At 35.8% G+C, this 24,406-nt stretch overlaps 1 protein-coding gene across 10 annotated transcripts in view; it reads right to left on the bottom strand.

Moving 5' to 3' along the window:
- ADAMTS6 (ADAM metallopeptidase with thrombospondin type 1 motif 6) overlaps positions 1 to 24,406 on the bottom strand; it is a 156,709-nt gene that overhangs the window by 45,988 nt on the left and 86,315 nt on the right. For 8 of the 10 annotated variants that reach the window (XM_075739410.1, XM_075739408.1, XM_075739404.1 and 5 more), the window contains 3 exons: positions 14,691 to 14,798; positions 8,799 to 8,944; positions 6,484 to 6,547 (listed from right to left, as the gene is read on the bottom strand). In XM_075739410.1, coding sequence (XP_075595525.1) covers positions 6,484 to 6,547; positions 8,799 to 8,944; positions 14,691 to 14,798 — 318 coding nt within the window. The remainder of the gene's footprint in view (positions 1 to 6,483; positions 6,548 to 8,798; positions 8,945 to 14,690; positions 14,799 to 24,406) is intronic. The other 2 variants (XM_075739403.1, XM_075739405.1) reach the window with 2 other exon arrangements.

Raw genomic sequence — 24,406 nt, 5'->3', positions numbered from 1 at the left:
CAAGTACTGTTAAATTAATTTCACAAACTAATATACTAATGATGTCAAAGCTTTCACATAACCTGGTGTCTTTGGCTCTAAAAACACAAATCCATCAAACCACCGACACATTTGGTGACCTTCACAATAAAATAAATGTCAACTTTAGTAGCTAAGTCCTCTCAGTGAATACTGACAAGTGCTAGCCCTCATCTCAGGATCTTACTCTTTGTCCAAATCATTAGTTGGAATCCAGCTTTCAGGTGGATTCAGTAAAGTTTTCAAGCAGTCCTCCTGAAGACTGCAGTTACCGAATGATAGCCTGAAACCTGCAGCATTCTGTAATCTGAAGCATAAAATGCAACTTGTAAATTTGTTATTGCATACTCTTCCTGCCTTTTTAAGTATCTCACCAGTACCAGAAAGGAAGTAAAACTAAAGGCTATGACCTCAAGAAATGCATTCAAAATCATGCTTGACAAACCTGATCACCTTCTATGACAAAGTAACCTGCTCATCTGATATGGGGCAAGCAGCGGACATTGTCTACCTGGATTTCTTCAAGGCTTTGGATAGGGTTCCCCACAGCCTCCTCCTGGAGAAACTGATGCGTTATGGTCTAGACAAGTGGCCTGTGTGGTGAGTCTGTGTGGGGAACTGGCTGACAGGCTGCACTCAGAAGGTGATGGTAAACAGCTCCTTTTCAAACTGGCAACATGTCACAACTGGGGGCCCCTAAGGATCAAAACTGGGCCCAACGCTGTTTAATATCTTCATAAGTGATCTGGATGACGGGATCAAGTGCACCCTAATGAAGTTTGCAGATGATACCAAACTGAATGGGGAAGCAAACAGTTTGGAAGGGAGAGCCACCCTGCAGGAAGACCTGGGTAGGCTGGAAGAGTGGGTTAACAAGAACCTCGTGAAGACCAACAAAGACAAATGTAGGGTCTTGCCCCTGGGAAAACATAATCCAGGAGTGCAGCACAGGCTAGGATCTACCTGGCTGGGGAGCAGCTCTGTGGAAAGGGATCTGGGCATCCTGGTGGACAGCAAGCTCAACATGAGTGGACAATGTGCTGCTGCGGCAAAGAAAGCCAACAGGATGCTGGGTTGCATCAAGGAGGGCATTACCAGCAGAGATCAAGAAGTCATTATCCCACTCTACTCAGCACTTGTCAGGCCACACCTGGAATACTGTCTTCAGTTTTGGTCCCCGCTATACAAGAAAGATGTGGACAGGCTGGAGAGGGCCCAGGGAAGGGCCACAAAGATGACTGAAGGACTGGGAAGCCTGCCATATGACGAAAGGCTGAGAGAACTGGGTTTGTTCAGCCCTGAGAAAATAAGGCTTGGGGGAGACCTTATCACCAGGTTCCAGTATTTAAAGGGTGGCTACAAAGAAGATGGAGACTCCCTTTTTACAAGAGGTCACATGGAAAAGACAAGGGGTAATGGGTGCAAGTTACTTCTGTGGACATTCTGACTGAATGCAAAAGGAACATTTTCCACAGTGAGAACAATCAGCCATTGGAATAATCTCCCCAGGGAAGTGGTGGATTCCCCAACATTGGACACTTTTAAGATTCAGATGGACAGGGTGCTGGGCCATCTTGTCTAGACTGTGCTTTTGCCAAGAAAGGTTGGACCAGATGATCCTTGAGGTCCCTTCCAACTTGGTATTATATGATCTATGAAAATCATAGGTATAGAAATGCAAAAATGTTCCTGCAAGGTAAGCCACAATAAGCATGTACAAAATGTCAGCACTTTGAACTGTCTCCTTCTGTATGTACTCTTTTCTCAAACTAAATGTGCAATAACTGCTTGTCTTGGATAAGATATTTCACTTTTTTCACACAGTTACAGTATATGAATAACTCTTGTCAAGCAACAGGCTGCTTGTGTTTCCAAATGCTCTTTTAAGGGACTGCAAAGCATGAGGCAGGAATCTAACAAATATATAGGGACTTAAAATCAGGTCTGAAGAACATCTTGAGAAGATGATGATGAAATAATTAAAATTCTGAGTTAAAGAAAGTATTGACTTTAATAAGAACATAAAAAAAATTAAGACTGAAGCAAAAATAAATCATCTATGGAGCATTAACAAATCATTGAACCAACATGGACATGACACCAAAGTTCTTATCTCACAGAAATCTGTTTATCTTGGAGCTTAAAGTCAGGCAGACCTCAGTAATTGAACTCATTGTGTCCCCTATTAACAAAGGGCTATGCTACAACTCACAGAAGATGAGAAACACAACCGGAAAGGTGACAGCTGAAACTCCAAGACATAAGCTCCTCATATGAATGCATTTTAGAAAAAATAGCCTTGAAAATATTAAAATTATGAAAGCAATGAACAATATCTGTGAATGTATGCGTAATGGAAGGAACCAACAAAACCCATCTGCCTACATTCTATTAAGAGAAAAGACTGAAGAACAAGAACCTTCTAAAAATATGTATACACATACACTTTTATATAGATAAACCATTCACAGAACTTGTAAGCAAAACATGTTTCTTATAGTATATAAAAAATTAGGAGGCTTTTACAGTTTTAGATGTATATCAAATTAAGCTTCACATCCTATACATATTTTAAATCAGACAATGAGTTACTTTAACGGAGTAATTAAGTGCCTTGCAATTCTCTTAGCATTTCGTATTTATTTTTAAATTAAAATACTTTGGTTGGAAAAAAATATATATTTTTGTTAGAGATCGTGCCATTGGTGGTAGAAAATAAGTTTCTGATGAGTGTGTTCTTTCTACCATCCTTTTGTTTCCAAAACTCATTGGCTAATGTTCTTTTCTGCTGATCTCAATGTTTCCATTAGCAGATGCCTTCTGAATTAAGAAGTCATATATGGCTTTGGAAGTGTTTGATGAGAAACAAGCCTAGTAGGAGTGTGTGTGCTGTTTCCAAAGAATTAAAATGGTCAAAAGGGCAACAGAACTAACTCATCTCTGAAAGAAAAGTGAAGTCAAAATAAAGTGGGGTTTTTTTGGTTTATGAATAGTCGGAGTTTTAGGGAGTGCTACGTTGAAAATTACAGATGGGCAATGCACGTTGATATTGCATAATAAACAAAAAAGATGTACACACAACACATTTTTCATAAAAACAATGACACATTTGCATGCTTTTAACGTTTACATTAATCAAACATACCATTCCATTAAAAATGTCAAGCACTGAGGACTATCATAAATCTTGAAACAAAATCTACTAGTCTCAGCAATTCTTAGTAATGTAGAACCCTAAATAATACTATAAAAGAAATAGAATACAATTGTCAAAACAATCAAGGCAGTAAAATTAAATTTCTGTAAGTACCAATATGTTTATGCTCTAGAAAACGATACCCAAAAAATACACTAAAAAAATTATTCACATTCAAACAGTAAGAATGGCATTTACAAATTGCCTGACCCGAGTCCGTAATTGTTCAAAATTTGTTTTTAAGACCTAGACAATGAAATGCAAAGTTTTCTTTCCAATATCTTGTTTAAATTATTGATTGAAATCTGAGTATAGGTACGGAATTAACATTTTGGAATAGAGGTCTATAATTTTAAAAGAATTTGATAAATTGGAGCAGTGGTTTGAAATAAAGCAATGGATGCAAATTACTACACTTGAGTAGGAAAAATCAACTGTGCAAGGACAAACTGAGGAATGACTTTCTAAACAGCACCCCTTAAGAAAGGGATTTGGGCATTGCAGATCAATACAGACTAAATAAATATTGTCACTCCTGTAAGAAAAATGAACACAATACTGAAATTAATAAACAGAATACCATCACTAAAATGACAAAGTTCAAAGTTACACTCATCTCTGACAGGCCTCAGCTAGAATCCTGTGCAGAGGTTTGGGCACCACACTTCAAGATGACATATGCTACTGGGATCTCAAAGACTATTAACACAGAGACTGTCTAGAGTAAAGAAGACTAAGAAAAGATATGACAGGAGTCTGCAAACACAGGAAAGATCCCCATAGAGGGAGTATTATCAGCTGTCTTCTTACTGGGGAAAGAGTAAGTAGGGGTCTCAAAGGATGGGAAAACACACACTACATTTTATAAAAACTGTCCTGACTGTAAGGATATTGAAGAATCCTAATCATATCTCCTGGACTGGAGGTACTTCAAAAACAGGTCAGCTGTGTAACCGTCAGTTAAGAATGGTTTAATGACAGTTGACTTTGCCTTTGAGCCAGGGAATTGCCTGAATGGCCTCCTCAGATACCTTCTAGATGTTTCTTCTGAGCCCCTATAAGCTTCCTCTCAGTAATAAACAACTAAAGACAGAATAAGGGAAGCAACACCAACTAAGAATAAAACTGTCTGAAAAATGTCTGACAATAAGAAATAAAATATCATAAGAATAAATGAAATCCTAGCAACATTTCAGTGGTATCACTATGTAGCTATGGTATGATTGTTAATAATAAAAAAGCATTTAAAAGTTGCATATTTGTGAGAGGGCAGGATTACGTATTACGCAAACCTTCTTGTATACTAGTTACTGTGGCACATGCTAAATAATATCTATTGGAGATAAACATTTTAAATAAGAATGCTTGCACAATTACCTCGCAAGAGTCCTGAAAGAGTGAGGGGAGGAGGGCTCCAGTGTGCCAATGTGAATTTTTAGACAAATCTTAGACTGTGTGTACAAACTGAACAGTGCTAATGTAAAAAGGTCATTATTTGAAAAGGACAAACAGAATATTCTAGGTTACAGTTTGCCTGATATCAATCCCAAATAAACAGAAAAGTTGGCAGAGATTTGACTGATACAGGTCACTTAACTTAGTAGTACACAACATCCTGACTGAGAAAAACAGAAACAATCCTGTATTAGTTCAGTAAAGCATACCTTACATTTATTAAATATTGACTGATAGATTTCAACATGGAACTATGATTAATAGGTGAATTTCCTATCTACTGTAAGAAACACACTCAGTGTTACTCAACATTTTCATTTGTGAATTGGAACTATGAAAAAATTTCTTGCTTATGAAGTCTTCCAATTACAAAAAGAGCATCTGAGTGAAAATAAAGAGGAAGGGAAATTAATTACAGTGGATCATCTGATACACTGGATCCATTCAAACGAAAATTGCACAAAGACAGCCAAGCACAAAAATACACATCTACCAAAAAAATAAGATGGTCAAAGTTTCAGAATGGTACACTGTAATTTGGAAGGCTGTATCACTGGAAAAGTTTTACAGCTCGTACTGGACAAGCAGCTCAGCTTCAGTTTCTCTTACAACACTGTGGCCAAAAGGCCTAACACGCTTCTTGGCTGTGTGAACAGAGCAGCTGTGAATAGCAGTAGGAAAGTTACTTTTCATTTTGAAATTTGTAATACTACCTAATAATGAGAATAACCTCTACAGAGAAGTTTGCAGAACTAATACTTACGATAATTAGCAATGATCATTAAACCAAGGGTTATTTTTCAAAGAATCAGCATATTAACTATTGTATTTTTTCCTGCAATATGTCAAAAGATGAACAGGTGAAACAACACCTTTAGGTACAGAGTGTCCCACTGTTACAAACTTTCTGTATTTAAGAAGAAAATTAAGATGAATTTGAAGCTAAAATAATATGAAAGCCTGCTTATGTTTGTAGTGCTACTGACTCGGAAACTTACTACTGAAATTCTTTAGTGGTGTGCACTTTTTTCTGGTTGAATTTTTAACTTACTTGAATTTGTAATTTAGGGTTATAATTCAGTTTTATGCATTTATACTCTCCCCCAGCTCCCTCAGTGGTAGCTCATTATTTGATGGGCTCACGTCTAAAATAAAACTGCATGATCATTCTGGTAATACAAGAACCATTGGACACCTGATGGCAAAAAAGCAGGTTTAAAACACACCAAAAGAAATACATTTTCACAGAATGTACAAGAGGATTGTGTAACACATTAGCACTGGAAGTTATAAAGGTATAAAAAGGGTAAGAGAGTTTAAAAGTGGATTCATGGAGGACACTTCCATTTGTGGCAGTTAATGTGCTACAGACACAATGTGGAGCTCAGGAAATCTTTAGACACCCAGCTTCTGGAAACTCACACAGTGCATCCATGGAAAAGTCATGCCTTGGCTGCCAAAAATCTATAATTTTTCCCTAAACATCTGTTATTGTCCACGGCTGGGAGACAAGACATTGGGCTAGACAGACCTTTGCTCTGATGTGGAATGCTCCTTGTTCACCTTTAACTTGGATGCTCAAATCGTACTCACTCCAGGCCCTAATGCGAAGGGACCGGCTGGGCATCACATTAAGACAGGGATCCTAACACTTAGCAGAACACGTTGGGTGCCTGCAGTATAGAAGTGCCCTACAGAACTGTTTGCCAATAAAATGCAGAATTCACAGCTTTCCTGAACTGGGAAAAATTGAATGCTAAAATGTAAAACAGACAAGTTGATGATACTTTTACAGTGGAACAAAATTTACTTACATCAGTATTACAGGAGCGATACCGCTTCCTTTCCCCAAGACAATATTTGCCTCCACCTGAAGGCCTGGAAAAACATGTTTTATGTGTTAGTATATTTATTAGTACAAACACAAGTTCATGAGATATACTAATGCATTATTAGTATAAATACAAGTCCAAGACACATATATTATATGAATAAAAGTACATGGAAGTTTTAAGGTGAGATTTAAAAATATTTTATTTAATGACAATTGTAGCATTGACTTGAATTGCAGCAGATAAACAATACTGTGCACTTGAATCATCATACATATAGTATTAATCTAGTTCGCATAGATTGCAAGCAATACTGTTCAATTGTATTTTGAACGTACTAAAAAGGCATTATTTTTACTTATTTGCTTGCTTAATCAAATTACAATGAGAAGTCTGTAAACAACCTATGTGATAGTGGGCTTTTTTTAATCTTCTCATATTACACTTGAAAATATAACAAAATGAAGAAACACTGCCTGCTAAATACTGGAGCTAGCAAAGACTGCATTTTCCATTTCAAGAATCTGATTCTGATTTGAATTAAGCAGTATTGCATCTGAGGAAACACCAGAGTAAGCAGGTTTCTATTAGTGAGAATAAGACATTGGCTCTTAAATTCCCAAACTGTTCAGGAACCTTATCTTCCACATAGGTCAAATAAAGAATTAGCATTGACTTAAATGGAAGATTAATCACATATCAGCTCTTTGACTCATAACTTGAAAGTAGAAAGGAAAAGCATTTGGTATTTGTTTTACAATAAAGAAATAAAAGAATTTACAATTAACGAAAATCAGTACTATTTTTCACATTACAGATATTTATCCAGGCAACACTATCCTAGAACCAATAGGATTTCTTTTCCTAATGCAGATATATCCTCTCACCCCGCAATGCATCTGCTTGCTGTACTGTTAAACATTTAAAATTTAATCACCTTTCAACATACCATCCCATATATGTGGTGACAGGAGTAGTTAAAAAAATCTTAGGAAATTACTCATGCTCCAAACAAACATTTCACTAGCATTTTTATATACTGTTGTAAAAAAATAACAAATTTATTATCCTCTCAGTAACATAGTCTGACCTGTTATTGATGCATACGGATCATTTTTTGCTTTTGAATCCATTCAGTAAGTAGTGCTATTTGCCAGATTTGATAGCTAATGCTAATAGAAGGTGAACAGGCCACCTTAAGCAGCAGTAATGTGACATTATAGTGTCTGTCTTGCAGAGCGCAGTGGAAAGCTGTGGTACAGCCTGGCTCGCAAACATGGTTACAAGCAACAAAGAACCTAAGTGTACAGAGAGGAGAAGATAAGAAAGGAGTGACAAAAGCCACAGAATGGATTTTCATGAAAGAAGCACAAAAGCTTAATGTTTTCAAGAAAAAGTGGTCTTAAAAACTAATAATGGTGATGGAAATAATGATTATGGGACATGACAAGAACAAAGTACTGATAATAAAACTATCTTCCTGCAAAGACCTATAGCTGTGATGAGGTAACCAGAACAGGGCAGGCAGCAACAGAAAAAAGCAGTGATTCATTCAGCAAAGAACAGCAATGGAAATAAATAAGTGTTCCTCATCTGAGAAGCGCTAGTGACAGAGAGAAGAGCACTTACTGGACAGACCTTGTCTGGAAGAGTGCTCATGACATTGGAAAGCAGACAGATGACAGGACCAGTACAGATACACACAACAGATCAAGCTGTAGTGGAGATGCTGACCCCTCTTGAGAGAGAGTAGATGGACCAATAGGGAGTAGTGGCAAGGAGAGAAGTTGCTGAATTTTTTTAGGAGTCAGTGGGAAGTCACAACTGAGTGTTGGACATGACAGCAAATAAATGTATTGTATGCAACATAACACTACTAACTATGTTTTATATGTAAGCAGTCATATGCAAAAGCTTGGAAACACTGTCTTGTTTTTTTTTAATAACCTGCAATAGTTATTTTATATTCTAGGCAAGCATTAGAGGCAATACGTCTTAAGAAAGAAATCTATCCAAAGCATAATTTAAATATATTTTGCACGAAGAGCAAGTTGCAGAAAGAAAACCATTCTGGTTACTGCTAAATATAAATCAGCTATCTTTACAGTACATAAGATACATTAAAAATGTTAAAAGTATGTCTAGTGAACTTCTCCTGTTTAAGTGTTTCTGTCTGTTATTTTGAAGACATGTTGGCAAACTAGCAAAACATTTTTACAGATAACATGTGAAACCACAGTTTTGAATAATTTCCAAATGTGTCTTTTTGTTGGCTCTGGCTTACTTTAGCTACTTACGCTGGACTGTCACAGTGTCTTATAGATGAGGAGACTCCTCCCCCGCAGGTCCTGCTGCACTCTCCCCATATTGACCATGGACCCCAACCACCATCTATGCTCTGGGGCCAAGTGCCAAAAGGTACGCACTCTCCCTGATAACACCACTGAAAGATTTCACAAGAAAAACACAAAATTAGCTTCCAGGCTGACAGAGTTATCAGGACAGAAAAATATAAGGGTCAGGCAATGACCAATTATAGGCATTAGCATTCTCTGTATAGAAAACAAGACTAATATTTTACTTTTTCTAGCCATGTTTAGACATTGGTGAGGGTGTGCGTGATTTGTTAATTGTCTTCACTCAGTCCTGAGTTATGGGTCCCTAACACACACCAGAAGTTAAAGCAAGCTTAAAATATAGATTTTCTTTTTTCTTCACACATCCTCCTTAACATTTCACATTAAAGAAACTGCAAGTTGCTTACATTCTTTTAAACACTAGGATTCATTTCTAAGATTAGTTTAGTAAAACACCCTTCAGTTAGGATTCATGTAGGGGCTTCATTACACAAAATGAAAAATTCCCCCCAATCATATTTTTAAGAAAGTATTCCCTTATGTTTTAAAAAAGAAAATCTGGATGAGGTAACAATGGATGAAGAATTTGTTGCAGTACTTCATTTATACTAACCCTACAGACATAATAAAAGCAGTGCCAAAGCATTAGACATGGTACAGAAAATCATTATGTAATAGCAACTGGCCACTTGTCCAGGGACAGAGTGAACATGTGTACTTCACTCACACAAACACTTATACTTTGTGATAGTAACTTACATTGGACATACAAAATGACAGACAATTTGCACAAACGGCTAATTGTTAAAATAAGTTTATCACATCCTTAATCAGAAACCTTTTTTAAACCATTCAGAAATAATCCTAACGTCCATAGTTTGATCCACATTCTGGTGTCTGCTGCGTCACTGAGAATCTGGAGTAGCTCCGTCAGACAGCCCTCGCCCCACCGTTACAGGCTTAGGTGACACAGTAGAGCACAGCCTCAGCTCTACTGTGACCTGAATCTGCACATTTCACTTCCAAACATTGGGCATCTGCTGCCGAACTCCCTTGAATTCCCATAACAGACACAGTATTGACCCTTTCCAAAGAGAAACCCAGACAATTTCTGTGTCCAAAATCAGCCATATGAATCTGACAAAAAGCACTGAGACATGCACAGAAGACATGGACAGACAGACATATCCCTGTCCACCCATAAGCACTACTGGAAGACTCTGTGTTGACTTTATATTAATAGGTACAGCAAAGCCAAGTTTTCTCTTCTCTGCAGTCCTAAGGCTCACCTAAAGCTTCAGTCCCAGCATTGTGGGACATACCTAAACAAGTAAATAAAGATATTCACAATGACCTGAATTACTCTAGATTTTTCTGAAAGCAACTGAAAAGAGAACCTTCAGTCATTACCTAGGAAAAAAAATAATTAATAGTTTGATATGAACAAAGATTATACAGTGTTAGTTAAAGAAAATGAATAAAAATCCTGATTTTTTCATTAGAAATTTCAGTTTGTGTAAAAGGTACTCCTAGACTGTCAAATGTATCGGAGTCTAAGTGTGTAGCCTTCAAGAATGTACATTAAAATGATGTATTAATATTAAAATGTGTAGCTTATCATCAGCAAATGCACCTATATACATCACAGTTTTGCATACAAACACATTACTATTTAATATAGTATTTCCTTATTATATTATTGCCTTATTATTTCCACATTAATAAGTGAAACCTGTAGCATTAGTTTTCTAGCCACACTCAGTCTTGTTTCTTCTCTCAAAACATTTTTGTCCTCCAGGACTTCTATTTTCTCTGTATGTGCTATACCTGCTTTAAAACAACTGTTATAATCCAGCACATTTCTGTTTATAAGCCTCATCCTCTATCAGTTAGAGAAACAAAAAATAAGCATTAACGTGTCTACAGAAAAGATAAAGCTGACTATTTTAAATCTCAAGTTCAAAATGCACTGCCTTTTCTACCAGGTCTGGCCAGGACAGAGTTCTCCTTGTAGCAGCCCGTATGGTGCTGCATTTTAGGTTTGTGACCATCATGGATAATGCTCCAATGTTTCAGCTGTCGCTGAACAGTGCCATCACACCATCAAGGCTTTCTCAGATTCTCAACCTACCACCCAAGTGAGTAGGCGGGGGGTGGGCAAGAGGCTGGGAGGGGACACAGCCGGGACAGCTGACCCAAACTGGCCAAAGGGATATCCCATACCCTATAACATCATACTCAGCAATAAAACTGGGGGTGGGGGTGTTTCCAAAGTAGTCGCTGCTCAGAGACTGGTTGGGCAACACTTTGCTGGTGGGAGGTAGTGAGTGATTGCCTTTGATCTCTTGTTCACTTTTTCTTTCTTTTCCTTTCACTTACTGAACTGTCTATCTCTGCCCATGAGTTTTTCTCACTTCTGCTCTGAAGTTAAATCTGAAGATTTACTGCTTACTTCGGTGTCTCTTCTTAATTTTCTAGTGAAAATTTATCTTTCATCAGAAGCCAGTGATGCATAAAATCTGTCAGAGTAATTCAAAATTACCAAAATCTTCATTATTTCTAATGTGACTACATAAATATGCTTCCTCCACAAATTATAGCAACCTCAGCTGCTATAATGAGGTAAGTAATGAGCATATGAAGAAACGAGAGCAGGTGACAGTTATTTGAAAAGAACAATCCTTCATGAAAGGCTTAGAACTGAAATGCTAATTCTTCTCTAAGATTGAATAAATAACTTTCAATTCATTCAACCAATTTGAATCTGCATAAAATGTGCAAAAAACTTTGTGAATAATCTAAAGAATCTGTGATTTTTCTTATAGAGGTCTTTAACAATAAAAGAAAACATGATATTGTGGTACATGTGAGATCACCTTTATATGAGTAATAGCTGTTTAACAGAACTAAGATTTACAATAGTACGCTTTTAGAAAACTCACACAGCAAGTACTCTAATACCAAGTAAAATTGATTTCATCTTTTGTAGTAGGAATAAAAAAGATTAATTCAATTTAAATTTGCCATCTCAATTTTAATGATGTATTTTCAATCATTACTTCTACAATGATTTTGCCAGAAAACTTAATGTCTAATAATAATCTAAATTTAGCTCATCTTAATGTCCAATAATAACTTAAATCGTCACACAATCTAGCTATTTAAACTGTCCTTTCAGCACACTGTTTTCGCTTTTTGCACATTCGCCCCTCATTTACATCCCTAGCATGGATCTAAACGATGGTAGAAAAGGTTACTTTATTATTTTACATTCAAACACAAAACAAACACTCCTATCAGTTTTGTCTTATTGTTTTATATGCACCATTTCCTCATCAGAGTCTTTTTAAAAAAAATCTATCAGTTTACCCTCACAAACACATCTCTGGGTATACCAGAGAGAAACTTCATGTATATTTAAAATTATTATTACAAATTAGGAAAAAGTGTACCCTTTTGAACCCAGCTGATATGTAAAACCTTTCATCATAGCATGAATGTACTAAAGCTTCAAAACAGAACAGATGTACAATTTCTGTCAGTAGCAAGAAACCACTCTATTCTCTGTCCCTGTATGCAGAAAACAGCTGAGTAATTTTATGGGAAACACTCTAAAAACCTTCAGGCGTACGCAGACATCTACTGCGGAAAATTTCAACCCAAAGAGTTAAAAGTTTGGCAGGTTTATATAAGCAACTGAAAGAAGGTTTTATAACAGAGTGTTACATCATTTTAATTGTGGAAACCCCTCCCAACTCTGACAATAAGGTATTAGTGCACAGTGCATCAAATTTTGCTTTGAGTTAATAGTTACACTGAATTTACATTAGTAGTACACTGAATTTACATTAGTGTAACCAAAAGCAGAAATTGAGCCTCCAAATATGATGAAGTACTCTGACATCTTGTTAGGCCTTTAGTGAAGGAAACATCATTTATTATATTTGGACAGAGCCTAGCAAAATAGGGCCTAATTTGGTTGCGGCCTTTAGACGTGACTGCAATATAATGTAGTGGTGATGATGATGATGAAGATGATAATGTTTTATATAATTGTAACCTATTATTTTCTCATTAGCATGTGGTAAAGAGAACTACGTATTTGGAAAGAGCTTGTGTTTTCTGTTTTTTTGCTATGAATTTGCTTTGAAGCTACAGTTTACATACATGATTCTCTGCTGTTAGCAGGCATGACCAGTTTACCTTTGTAAAACAGCACTCATTTTCCTCTAAAATCTAATGATGGAACAAGATACTGATGGCTGGAAAAAGATGTTCTGTAGAGACCAAACTGATTAAAGCCTCTGGTAAGTGGACACAGCAACAGTGTCTTAAACCATCTAAGCTTGTTCATTGTAGTCTCATGGTTTAAAAAATATAAATTGAGGTAAATTGTTCCTTGTCAATGACAGGGAGTGGTGGTTCCAAAATAAACGTAGACTGTTGATTTAAGAGTAGGGCTTCTAACATTTTCTATTACTCTAATGAAAGAAAAAAAAAAAAGGTAGAATGCAAAGGTGCCTCTATTTTCATCGGCTAAGTCTAAGCACTCTATTTTTTCAAATGATCCTTTCAATGAATTTAATTAACACAGTTACCAATATTTCCAAACTCAGCCTGGAAAAGCCATCACAATGATGCTAGTTCACAGGCCCTGAATGAAGCCATCAACAAGCACTAATAAACTGTGACAGCTGCCCAAAAGCTTTCATTCTTTTTGTTTAAACATCAGATTGCAAGTCAAAATGCAGTGTAATCTTTGCTGAAGCTAGCCCAGCTAGCGTGGCAAAAGTCAGAATGAAAATAGATGTCAGTAGTCGTCGTCAGTAAGAGGTCCGATCTGGAGCACTAAATCTTACAGGCAGATACAGCAACTCTCAGACAGATAGTGGAAATTATTTAATATAATATGCTCTCTTCACTTTGTACAAACAAACAAAAAAATATTATCTTGAAAAAAGGCCTATGGAATCCCCCTTTCCTCCCAGTAAATGTCCTGTAAATGAATAATGAAAATACATTTCTGTCTTCTTTAAGATCTTTGTAGATTTTGCCTTGTAATTGAGAAACACTCTTTTAATATTTTTCATCTAAAACTAAGTTTCAGAACTTTGTCTGAAACTACTCATATACAGACATCATTTTAAAATCAAAAACATGTTCAGACAGATACATGTAAGTGGCACTTGACTTGTCTGTCGCAACATTGACTTTCTGTACTTTTCTGTTAAGTAAAAGAGTTTATCACACTGCACAGCAAAGTCCTTTAAAGCTAAACAGTTATGCAAGTACAACTGAATACTAAAAGAATAATTCAAAGTTAAAACAGAAAGGTCACTGGGAAATATGGGCTTTTAGGGAACCCTTTTATTAAGGCAACATTTTTCCATATGCTTGTATGATTTAGCTTATATCTGAAGGAATAAAGATTTTTTTTATCTTCTAACAAAAGAACCAAGTTCAGGTTCCAGATCTATGTTACACATTTTCAAAGTCCATGCCAGACCTAGAGTTGTAACAGTCCTTTATGAAGAGTGCTATAAAATTTAATAAAGATGAAACTAAAGAGTTTTTATAAAAAATACTCAAAACTATAGAAAAAATATGTAACGGGTTTTGGGGTTTTTTTATCTAGGCTATAGAATTTTATAGCAAGGATAAATGTTTTATTAAATTACATATATAAAATAATTGTGAAGTAATTCTGTAGGACACTTCCATTAGGATGCAAATGAATTCTGAAATAATATGTACTTTAATTTTCTAGTTCTTTTTTTCTGTAGTCTTTAAACAATAAATTGCTTCTTCAAATAATAAATTATTTGTACTCACCCCTTTTTCAATGCTCCCTGTTTGGCAAAGAGTACCTTCAGCTGCTGGAATGCTGTTGGTAACACAGCGGTTACTTTTGCTGAGGCACCAGAGCTCTCTACACACTTCCTAGGAAAGAAGGCAGAAGCAAGTTGATCAGAATAAATGCCTAAAATTGCTTCCAGTCATCATACACATGTATACACAAATTTGTTTTGAACAGAGACTATTAAGAACTGGGCTGGAGAGGTAAATCTATAGACAGTTGTGAAATATTCTGGAGCAATTTCAAAGCCACCATATTTTACTGAAGAATATGCAAAAAAAAATTCTGGAAGCAACAGATTTTAGACTACAAGAATGTGTTTTTCACGCCTGCCATGCAAGTAATGTCTTATAGTTCCATTTTTCTTCATTAGTGCTTATACTGGGCTTAATATATTTTAGTGTTGCTGTAAAAGTAGTCTTCGGATGTGCTGTAGTATCTCCATTACTGTCATTATGTGCCTCAAAATTACATGGTAAGAGGATACTGTTAATTTTTAAATATCAAACAGCAACAATTATTTTTGTTTCCTTTAGTTAAAACCAAAGTTTCAGAGCTCAGACTACTTGCACTCCTCTCCCGTAACACTTGCTAAAACAGGGCACATGTATTTAGTACTAATTGAGCTAGGTACTAAAATATTTCCTTTAGGTTTTTTTAGATTTGCAGCTGGTATTTCATAAATTATTCAGTCTATCCTATTTCTCTATGTTGCCAGTGTTAAACAAACACAGGTTTTCAAACGATCTTTTTTCCTACCAGATTTTCCCATTTGATTTTGCACATTTACTCATTTAAATTAAGCCAGTTCTGTTGACATTGGAGATTCATTGTTAAAACTATCTAAGGGTTGAAATTCATAATGTGGGCATGATCCAAATTTGGCTGAACATTGGAAATTTTCATAGTTGCTTCAGTTGCCCCTGGATTCGGCTACGTATGCAGAATGAAATCAGTAGTGGTTTGCTTTTACATGCAAATCTTTGTTGTATTACTTTGAGATCTGTGCAAGAGTTCACAACCTGCTTATAGATATTTTCTAAGTATTTTTTTATTTGAAAGATACTCAGATCTTTAAAATGATCTTATGATAGTCATTACTATTGCATTTTATTTAACTACTGCTTGAAATCATATCCTGCAAATAACCTTTGTATAGATTCTATGGCTGAACCTCAGTACAAAGAGCAAAAAGGAAAAGACAGTGTGAGTAAATTAAAGTTATTAGCGCACCACCCCCCCCCACACACACACTTCATTGTTCCTATGAGGAAATGAATGAATATCTGACACCTAGGCTATCTTTTCTACACACATCAACAGGAACAACTGTTAAGTTTTACCCTGAGATTCATGCTTCTTGCATTGTACTGCATATGAAAACAGATTTAGTTATACATTATTCACTAGCTGCTGCAGTAACAGTTCAAGAGTACAAGCTTTTCTTCAATAATGCAAAATTCTTCTCCAAATTTAAAAGCAGCTCGTGCCATTCTTGAAGGACTGTGTATTACAGTGTATTTCCTTTCATGATTGGTAGAAGCAAGGTATATTTTAAAAATCCATTAAAAACATACCATATTAGAATGGTCTGAAATGATGAAGAATGAGTACTGATGACCTCTAAAGTTTCCATCCCATTTTTTACAATTGGACCTAAGCTATTTTGTGCTATTTGGTGGGTGGCTCTATGAAAACTTAAGCGAATTTTTGAGCCTCTTTTTAGGAGAAATCTTCCCACTTGGAAAAGTATATCTGCAGCCAGTGTAAACTATGTTATTTTTCAGATTAGAATTTTTCATTGAAGAAATGCAAACAGTATAAATATTTACTTACTTAAATCTCTGAATAAAACATTTGCTTTTGCCACTCAGTTGTTAGAATTTTCAGATTAAGACACACACTCATAAATAAAGATTTAAAATATCAAATAGAACAGGGAAAGAACAGACGATACATCACAAAGATTCCTCAAAAATCGAACTAGATTACAAATTTCACAGCCGTTAAAGTACTAAGTTTCAACACTAAATCAAATTCATATCTAAATCAACCACAAATCCAAACTTCAATACAGTATGGTTTTTAAATGTTTCATGCATTGTTTACATCATCAAATCATAATTAAAAGTGTCAGACTGTGATGATTCTGCTTGTGACCTTGTGTTTATTTTGCATCTCGTCAAGTTCAAATGTTTAAATTAATAGCTGTGCTGACTTTGTGAAGTTCGGTTCAATATTCTGAAAAGCCAAAAAAATTCAACTGCATTAAGAAACACAGCTTTCAACTATTCCAATACAGACAGAAGCAAAAAATCAGATCTGGGTAACAGTCTGGATTTGAAAACATCTATGTTTCAGGGTGATTTCAATCCAGAATTCTGGTTTGTGCTCCAGAGTTTGTATGCAGAATTTCACTACTGATATGCCTACACAAGCATATCATCTATATATTAACATATAAGGGGAAGCAGTAATTAAAACATGAATTTCATTGCCAGGCTAATGTATCCACAAACAAGAGTAACTATTTCCTTCCAATAGGATTCTTTCTGTATACTCAGGCTTCTTTGTGGCACTAGACTCCTTCAAATCGACTGAACTAACATCACCCAGAAATTTTAATTCCAAATAAATAATCAGCTGAACTGTGCAAATTAATGGATATGGCACTCCAAAACTATTTTAGCCATTCATCTGTTTGCAGGATGATTCTAAGCATGTCAGCTCATCTCCTTACTCCACAAAATGAGAAAAATATTTTCCTTCTTCCTAATTTGCTTTGGGAGATAGAATGAAAAGCACTATATTAAAACTACACATTATTACTGACAATAGTCTGGTAGTCTTATTCAGAACTTAATTTCAGCAGGAGTTTGCCTCAGTAAATCCCTAAAGACAAAATGAAAGTAATATCAAATTATTATGGGCTCTATCATACTATCAATATTTGAGCAAAAACCTCTGCTAAATCAGAAAGCAGTTTGGTTTGAGACAGACATACAACATCCCAAAAACAACAGAATATTTTCTTATGGAAAACTGCAAAACACAGAGGATTTATTAACTAAAATAACACAATGCATCAATTTGTAGAAGTAATGTCTATTAAAAACAAGAAATTAAAGTATTTTTGTAATTTCTTTTAAATATAGCCAAACTTATTTAAGAAGTTGTTTATTTTCCCCTGCTGTTTTGCATTTAAAAGAAATAGTAGAATCTGAAGTACATTCTCCATCACCCTGTACATGAAATGAAAAATAACATTAATAGTAATTTGAAATCAAATAAGATATCTAAAAAGAAGTGGAAAATCCATCTGTGCTGTTATTCCATTAAATGAAAATGGAATTATTCCAGGTACTACTGTGGCTATGTCTTCTTTATTTTCACCTTATTTTGGAAAGTTAACAGAGAAATTTCAACTAAGGTGCATAAACCTTTCTGTTCTCAGCTCAACCCCACACCAGGTACTACCTTAGTTTAATAGTTATTGATTTGAGCTATTTCCTTACTACTACCATCCTATCTGTAACATCTCTAAGCAACTGCTTTTAATAAGACAGCCTTAAACAGATGAGGAACTGCCCTGGAAAGGTCAGGCTCAAAATCACCAGTAGAAGGTATACTGCTTTTTTTTCCACGCACTAGCACGCACACATGCATGCATGCACATCCACTCACCCTCACCCACCCACCAACATTAGCTGACCCTTTAAGGTACCCTTTTCCTCATTGGCGGACACAGGATGAAGCTAACAAAACATGGTTTTTGCCAACATTAATTTGTGTGAATAATTTACTGAAACTAAGAAGCATAATCTGAAAATTAATCAATGACTTCAAAGTCAGTCTCCAAGTGTGGGAATTTAATAACTATTAATTTGTAAAGCAAACAAGGGAAATTGTTTTTAAAATCCAGGAAACATAAACTGAAGCTGAGGCCTTTCACAACATCAAGACAAGATAGATGACAACCTGTAACGGTGTATCTTAGGGCTCCATGACTTCAGTTTGGAATTCGGATGCTTGTATTTGCAGTAAATTAAACAAAGCTGAACCCATCTAGAGAAAAAAAACAGCAAATCAAATTATCTTCCTTTTCCCTAAGTGTTATCAATGATGGAGCCTCTTTCTGTTGTGTCATGCAGAGTTACATGCAGGCGTTTCAAATTATGCAACATCTAAGCATCCTATATCATAATCATCGTAAAGGGTAACAATACAGCCCAATGAAAACTCAGTAATATGAGCAAAGATCAAATGGCTGTGCTGCTCTTAATGTTTTCAACAGTAATGAAAGCCTCCAACAAAAGCTAGCCATTTGGCCCATAATATTAAAAAAAAATGGATGGGAAATACATTCACAATGCATATTAAACTATGATAATTTCGGAGTTTCATTTTTTGCTCATAAAATTTTAAAATGTTAATTAGGATTTTATGTTACTTCAGCACATTTAATCTATAATATGCTGCACCTCTTGATAAGCATTTGCTAAAACAGGGCATAAAAATAATTAGTTTCACTTGTAACTTAAAATTCAGACCTGAAAAGCATCAACCTAGAGTATTTTCAGCCTCACTGCTGAAATATTGCTGGCAACACGATTAAAACTAGAAGACTGTAATTAGTCTTCTAGTGAACTAGAACCTTCTGAAGTTCTGGGTGAACTTCAGAAGGTTCAAAGTTTAGTTCAGATAAGCACCCAAAAGTTACCATGTTAGTGCTCCACTACCAAATGCTCATTAAGTGATGCAGCATGTTATGAATCACAACATGCTGAAAGAATATGCAACAGAATCCAAAGCTTAAGTCGTACATTCATACTATGTTGCCAGCATTATTTCCTAAATATTGAGTGCTTATGTGAACCTTATGGAAACTACAGAAGCCCCACAAGGTCAATCACCTCCAAGTAGCATCTTCCCTTTCAAACCCATGCAACCTATCCCATCTTTATTCAAACCACATTCCAATCTCACTATTGCTTCTACTATCATCTAACACACTCCTCCTGCTTTGATCACTAGCTTCCCCTTCCACTTTCTAAACACCTTTCATAAGATCCAGGCACACTGGTGTTACATCTGTGTCTCTTGTGAAAGAGAGAGAAAAAGAAAGAGAGAAAAAGTGTGTTTGGACACAAGATAGTCCTAGGGAAGAAGAAAGGGGACTATGTACTTGCTAGAAAAAGACACAAAACGGATGTAAAACTACTTTAGGATTCAGAAAGAGGAAAACATCTGGGCTTTCCCTTGGTCAAACACATCCTACTCTTAAAAAAAAGAGGGAGCAAAATTCACTTTAAGAATAAAGCTGAAAGCTTTTCAAATGTTCTTAATTACAGCACGATCCATTAAGTCCTTACACAAGAAAAGCTCAAAACTTTAATCATTCTAAATGCAAAAGGCCTGCACAATAGTAATGAGAGGTTTTGCACTTGACTGGCAAGACCTTATGAAATAAAAAATAATGGAAAGGTTGATAAAATTGACAGAGTATAATATCAGGATATTCAATTGTCTCTTTGCCTACACATACTTTCAACATCAATTTATGAGCAACATAATATAAATCCATCTGACCAAACTACTTATGCTCTGCTAACACACACCAAGTATAAAGAGACTTAACCAGGGTATGACATATGAAGCTGGGGAAAAAAAAAGTCACTTTTCAGTGAGTTACTAAGTACTATGTACAGATTCAACTGAATGCACAATCCCAGTCATAGTATCAATGGATGAGGGAACAAAAGGGAACCAGTAGCTCTGGTGCAAAGATACACTAGTGACTTCTCTGCCTTTCCTTCTGAAAAAACAGCTTCCAGAATCTGATTCCACCTTCCTATAAAAACCCTATATCAAGCTTAATACCCCTCTTTATTTAACTGGAGTAAATCACATCACTGTTTCATGAAAAAAGTGACAGTTTAGTTCAGTAACATTAAAGTTTGTAGCACCTGATTACAAGGGTCAATTGTAATTCAGGCTATTTTGCCCTAGAAGAAATATTGTAGAACTGTTGTGTATAGCAATTTGTTTACTCTCCTGGATTTGAAAGTTAGCTGACTAATGCCATTTTGTTTTGGTATTACTTATTAGGTTAAGCTATTCTGTCTCTGAACTGGCATGTGGGAAACTATGAATCAGTGAAGGTATGACAACTGCATGTCCTGTATTTCTGTTGTTGACACCTTCCCAGGAACTTTCCATTAACAGTAATTAACTCTATGGCAGCTCCCCAGGACTCATTAAAAACTTCCTAGAAATAACTAACACAAGGGACCTATTGAAGGCAGGAGGAAGAACGCTTATTCTGAGAGTGTATCTTCATTCTGCCTGTTTACAAGCAGTAAGTTCATAGCTTGAACTCTGTCCTCCAAAATGCACTAACAAAATGTGTATTTGAGTTTAAAGCTATTTTAGTTGGCAAACTAACTGGAGAACTTAATTGCAAACATAAGACCATCACAAAGAAGAGAGCTACCTGTCATCAGCTGAAATACATTACCTGATCTGTTAAACTCTAGTGTGAAATACAATGAGTGGTCCTGCTGACTTCAGCAAAGCTATGTATGCGAAGGAAAGGAGAGTTTGTCCCCTTTTCCCCCTACTCCAAGTATTTACTGACATAAAATGCAAAAAAATATACCGAAGAATTTTAAGGCACTATCTCCGAAACCCATGCTAGCAGCCAGCCGCTTCACAGATCATAAAATGCACCACAGCAATATCAACCATATGCATAAAGTATTAACTGCTATTAAAATGTCTGAGGTTTTAGCCTCTGTCCTAAAAATGCGGGGACTAGCTCTAAAGCAAGGCATTATTTTGAACCACAAAATCTGTAAGTTACAGTCAGGCATATTACAGGTATTATTTAAACTCATAAAACAGAGAAATTCAAAGACAAGACTGGAATTCTTTCCTGAGTTAACCCAGAGACAGCCAACAGCCAACTGTTATCAGGCAGATGCTCAAAGGTTAAGCAGGTAAGTAGTCAATGAAAAAAGTTCTCCTTACACTCACCTAAACAAAAGGATCGAAAAAGGTTCTGAACTACCAGGGGAACTGGCATACCAACAGAGCAAAGAACTGAGACACACTTAATCAGCAGAAGAGAATTCATACTGCACCACCCTAGAGGATGTAGCATATCCAGTAGCTACACAAATGAACAGGATCTAGCACTGTTCCTAATAACCTCAAAATCTCCCACTGCAATGAATCCAGTAAGACACCTGAAAGCATGTATTGCCTTTAGGAAAAAGCTATGAGCCAGTATTGTATAGCGAAATTTTCACCATTACAGTTTGGCTCACTGTAAGTCATAAATTTAACATTCTCCTGAATCGAAAATTGTACCCTAAAAATGAAATATTTTAAGTAGCTTGAGATACTGCCTCTCAATTCTTTATTCGAAGTATGTATTTCTTCACTTAAATTCTCCAAAATTGCCCCTGTATCAGAAATGGTGTATACTAGAAAGAACAATGCACATGTAACATTACAAGTATCACTGCCTACTTGCTAACATGTAGTTTTATTTTTTCAGCTCAAAGAGCTAAAGCTTTGAATTCTCGTCCGACTTAATGTGCTGAACAATACAACGGTTTTCCTGGAACAGTTCTGTCCATAAGCAACTAAATAGTTTTATTAAGTCTAGTACTTACAATAGTATCAAAAGAACTACCAAAGAGCTCATTTGAAGATCACATTGGATCCTTGTCAGTAAACACACACACATAGAAAGACAGAAACTCGCAGCCCCTTTTAACACTTTAGTTCTGATGCTTTAATCATTCAAACACCTCTCCATGTATTTAACTTCAAGTTCCTAAGTGAGAAAGCCTTCAGGTTCTTAAATATGCAAAATTATTTGCAGGATTTGGACATGATCTATGATCAAAAGCAACAAACAGTTTAAAATAAACATAGAGAGGTAATGGATGAGGAAATACAGAAGAAAAGGCAATGAATATAGATTAACATTAAAGCTGAATGGTTAAAAGAAGTAATTTTTCCAACGGTTAATAAGACAATATAACAGAATTCCAAAGCAGAAAGAACATGAAGATTTTCCAAGTTACTTTAACAACACCAACTATCTCAACAGCTACATCAGAGCCCAAAGGAGACTTGTAATTTTCTGGTCTTTGATTTGAGAGTTTGACTGTTTCTCTTGTCATGTCTCGCCATCACAAATCAGTAAAGACCATGAAAAAGGCAAGTAATCTCTGAGATTTCCCTTTGGTTTAGAACTTTTTTCCTTCTAGGTCACTAAACATCACGTTGGAAAACCTGCTCTACCTTATTTTACCAGGCACTTCAAATAAAAAGGGCTAAAAGAGGTGATAAAAATAAGTCAGTACACAAACTAGGTCCACTGTTAATTATGTTTTTTTACTACGTTTTTCTGTCCGTAGTTGCACATCTGTCTGTTAGAATAAGATCAATGAACATCTTCATGTGAATAGTACATCAAACAGGAATATCCAAAGCACTGACTATTTACTTTTGATAATGAAAGAGTTGAGCAGAGTATTCAACTTAACTTTTTCCGGTATTTAGATCTAGTTCCACGACTTATTTCTAAAACCCCTTTCATATATGAATAGGTCTTTCTTGTGTGGATATTTTCCATCTGCACTACCAGCTTCCAAAGCCTTTTTCTTTTTTCCCCTTAAAAATTATCACTTGAAATCTGTACGATCATAATCATCATGATCGCATTTTCAGAGCATTATGGCCATGGCGGATAATATTTTTAAATGTAGACACTATTTTAAATGCATATAATTTCTTGAAGTGGATATTACCAGACTTCTACAATAACCTGTTATATTAATATAGGCAGTTTGAATCCTATTATTAAAAATAGGGGCTTTTTTCTGAGACACTTATAAGTTATGCTTACACTGATGGCACACTGATGGAACACAATACACTGTATCAATTCAGAGGACTGGTAATGTCACCTGAAGACGTAACTTCTTTTAACTTGCCTCAATTAAGTGTCAACCTCTTTTTTTTGTAACTATAAGGGAATCCCAACAAACACTTTAAAACAAAAAGAAAGCAGAAGGCAGAAAGCCAAGATTACCTACACATCTTCATTACTTCCAATTGTTTGTGGTTTAGAAACTGGTTTAAGACACAAAGTGTACTGTGCAGCGTGATCATCACAACAATGATTACATAGTTTAACGGTGTTTGAAAAAAATAACATACATGTGGAAAAGCCAGGTTTTGCACATTATTAGCTTTCCAGTTTAATTTAAAATGCAGTATATCTCCACAGGCTGTGCTATAAATCATGGATTAAATACCTGCAGATTTCCTTAGTCTGAAAATAAAAGAGTGCGTGTGGTGAGAATGTGTAAGAAAAAAGGGTAAAAAAAAAAAAGTTATGGCTTAGATGTAGTGACAGGAAACAGGGCCCTTAAAGAACAGCGGTGGGAAGTGAGAACTTACAGAGGAACAATAAAGGCCAAAAGAGGTCTGCTGAGGGATCAGGAGTAGAAGACCCAGTGAGCTAGTCAGCCAGCTTTTAACTCCTTTGCACAATATGATCTGCCAAAGAGGCATCCCAAGAATAATACCATATTTATCACCTCAGGGATATTAAAAATGGACTTTCTTTGTAGCTAGCCTTTAGAGAAGTAAATAGAGTATAAATTCAATG

Source organism: Balearica regulorum, chromosome Z (assembly GCF_011004875.1).
Source record: "Balearica regulorum gibbericeps isolate bBalReg1 chromosome Z, bBalReg1.pri, whole genome shotgun sequence".
Classification (NCBI taxonomy): Eukaryota; Metazoa; Chordata; class Aves; order Gruiformes; family Gruidae; genus Balearica; species Balearica regulorum.
The sequence above is the reverse complement of the archived record's forward strand: the minus strand, read 5'-3'. Positions and strand labels throughout refer to the sequence as shown.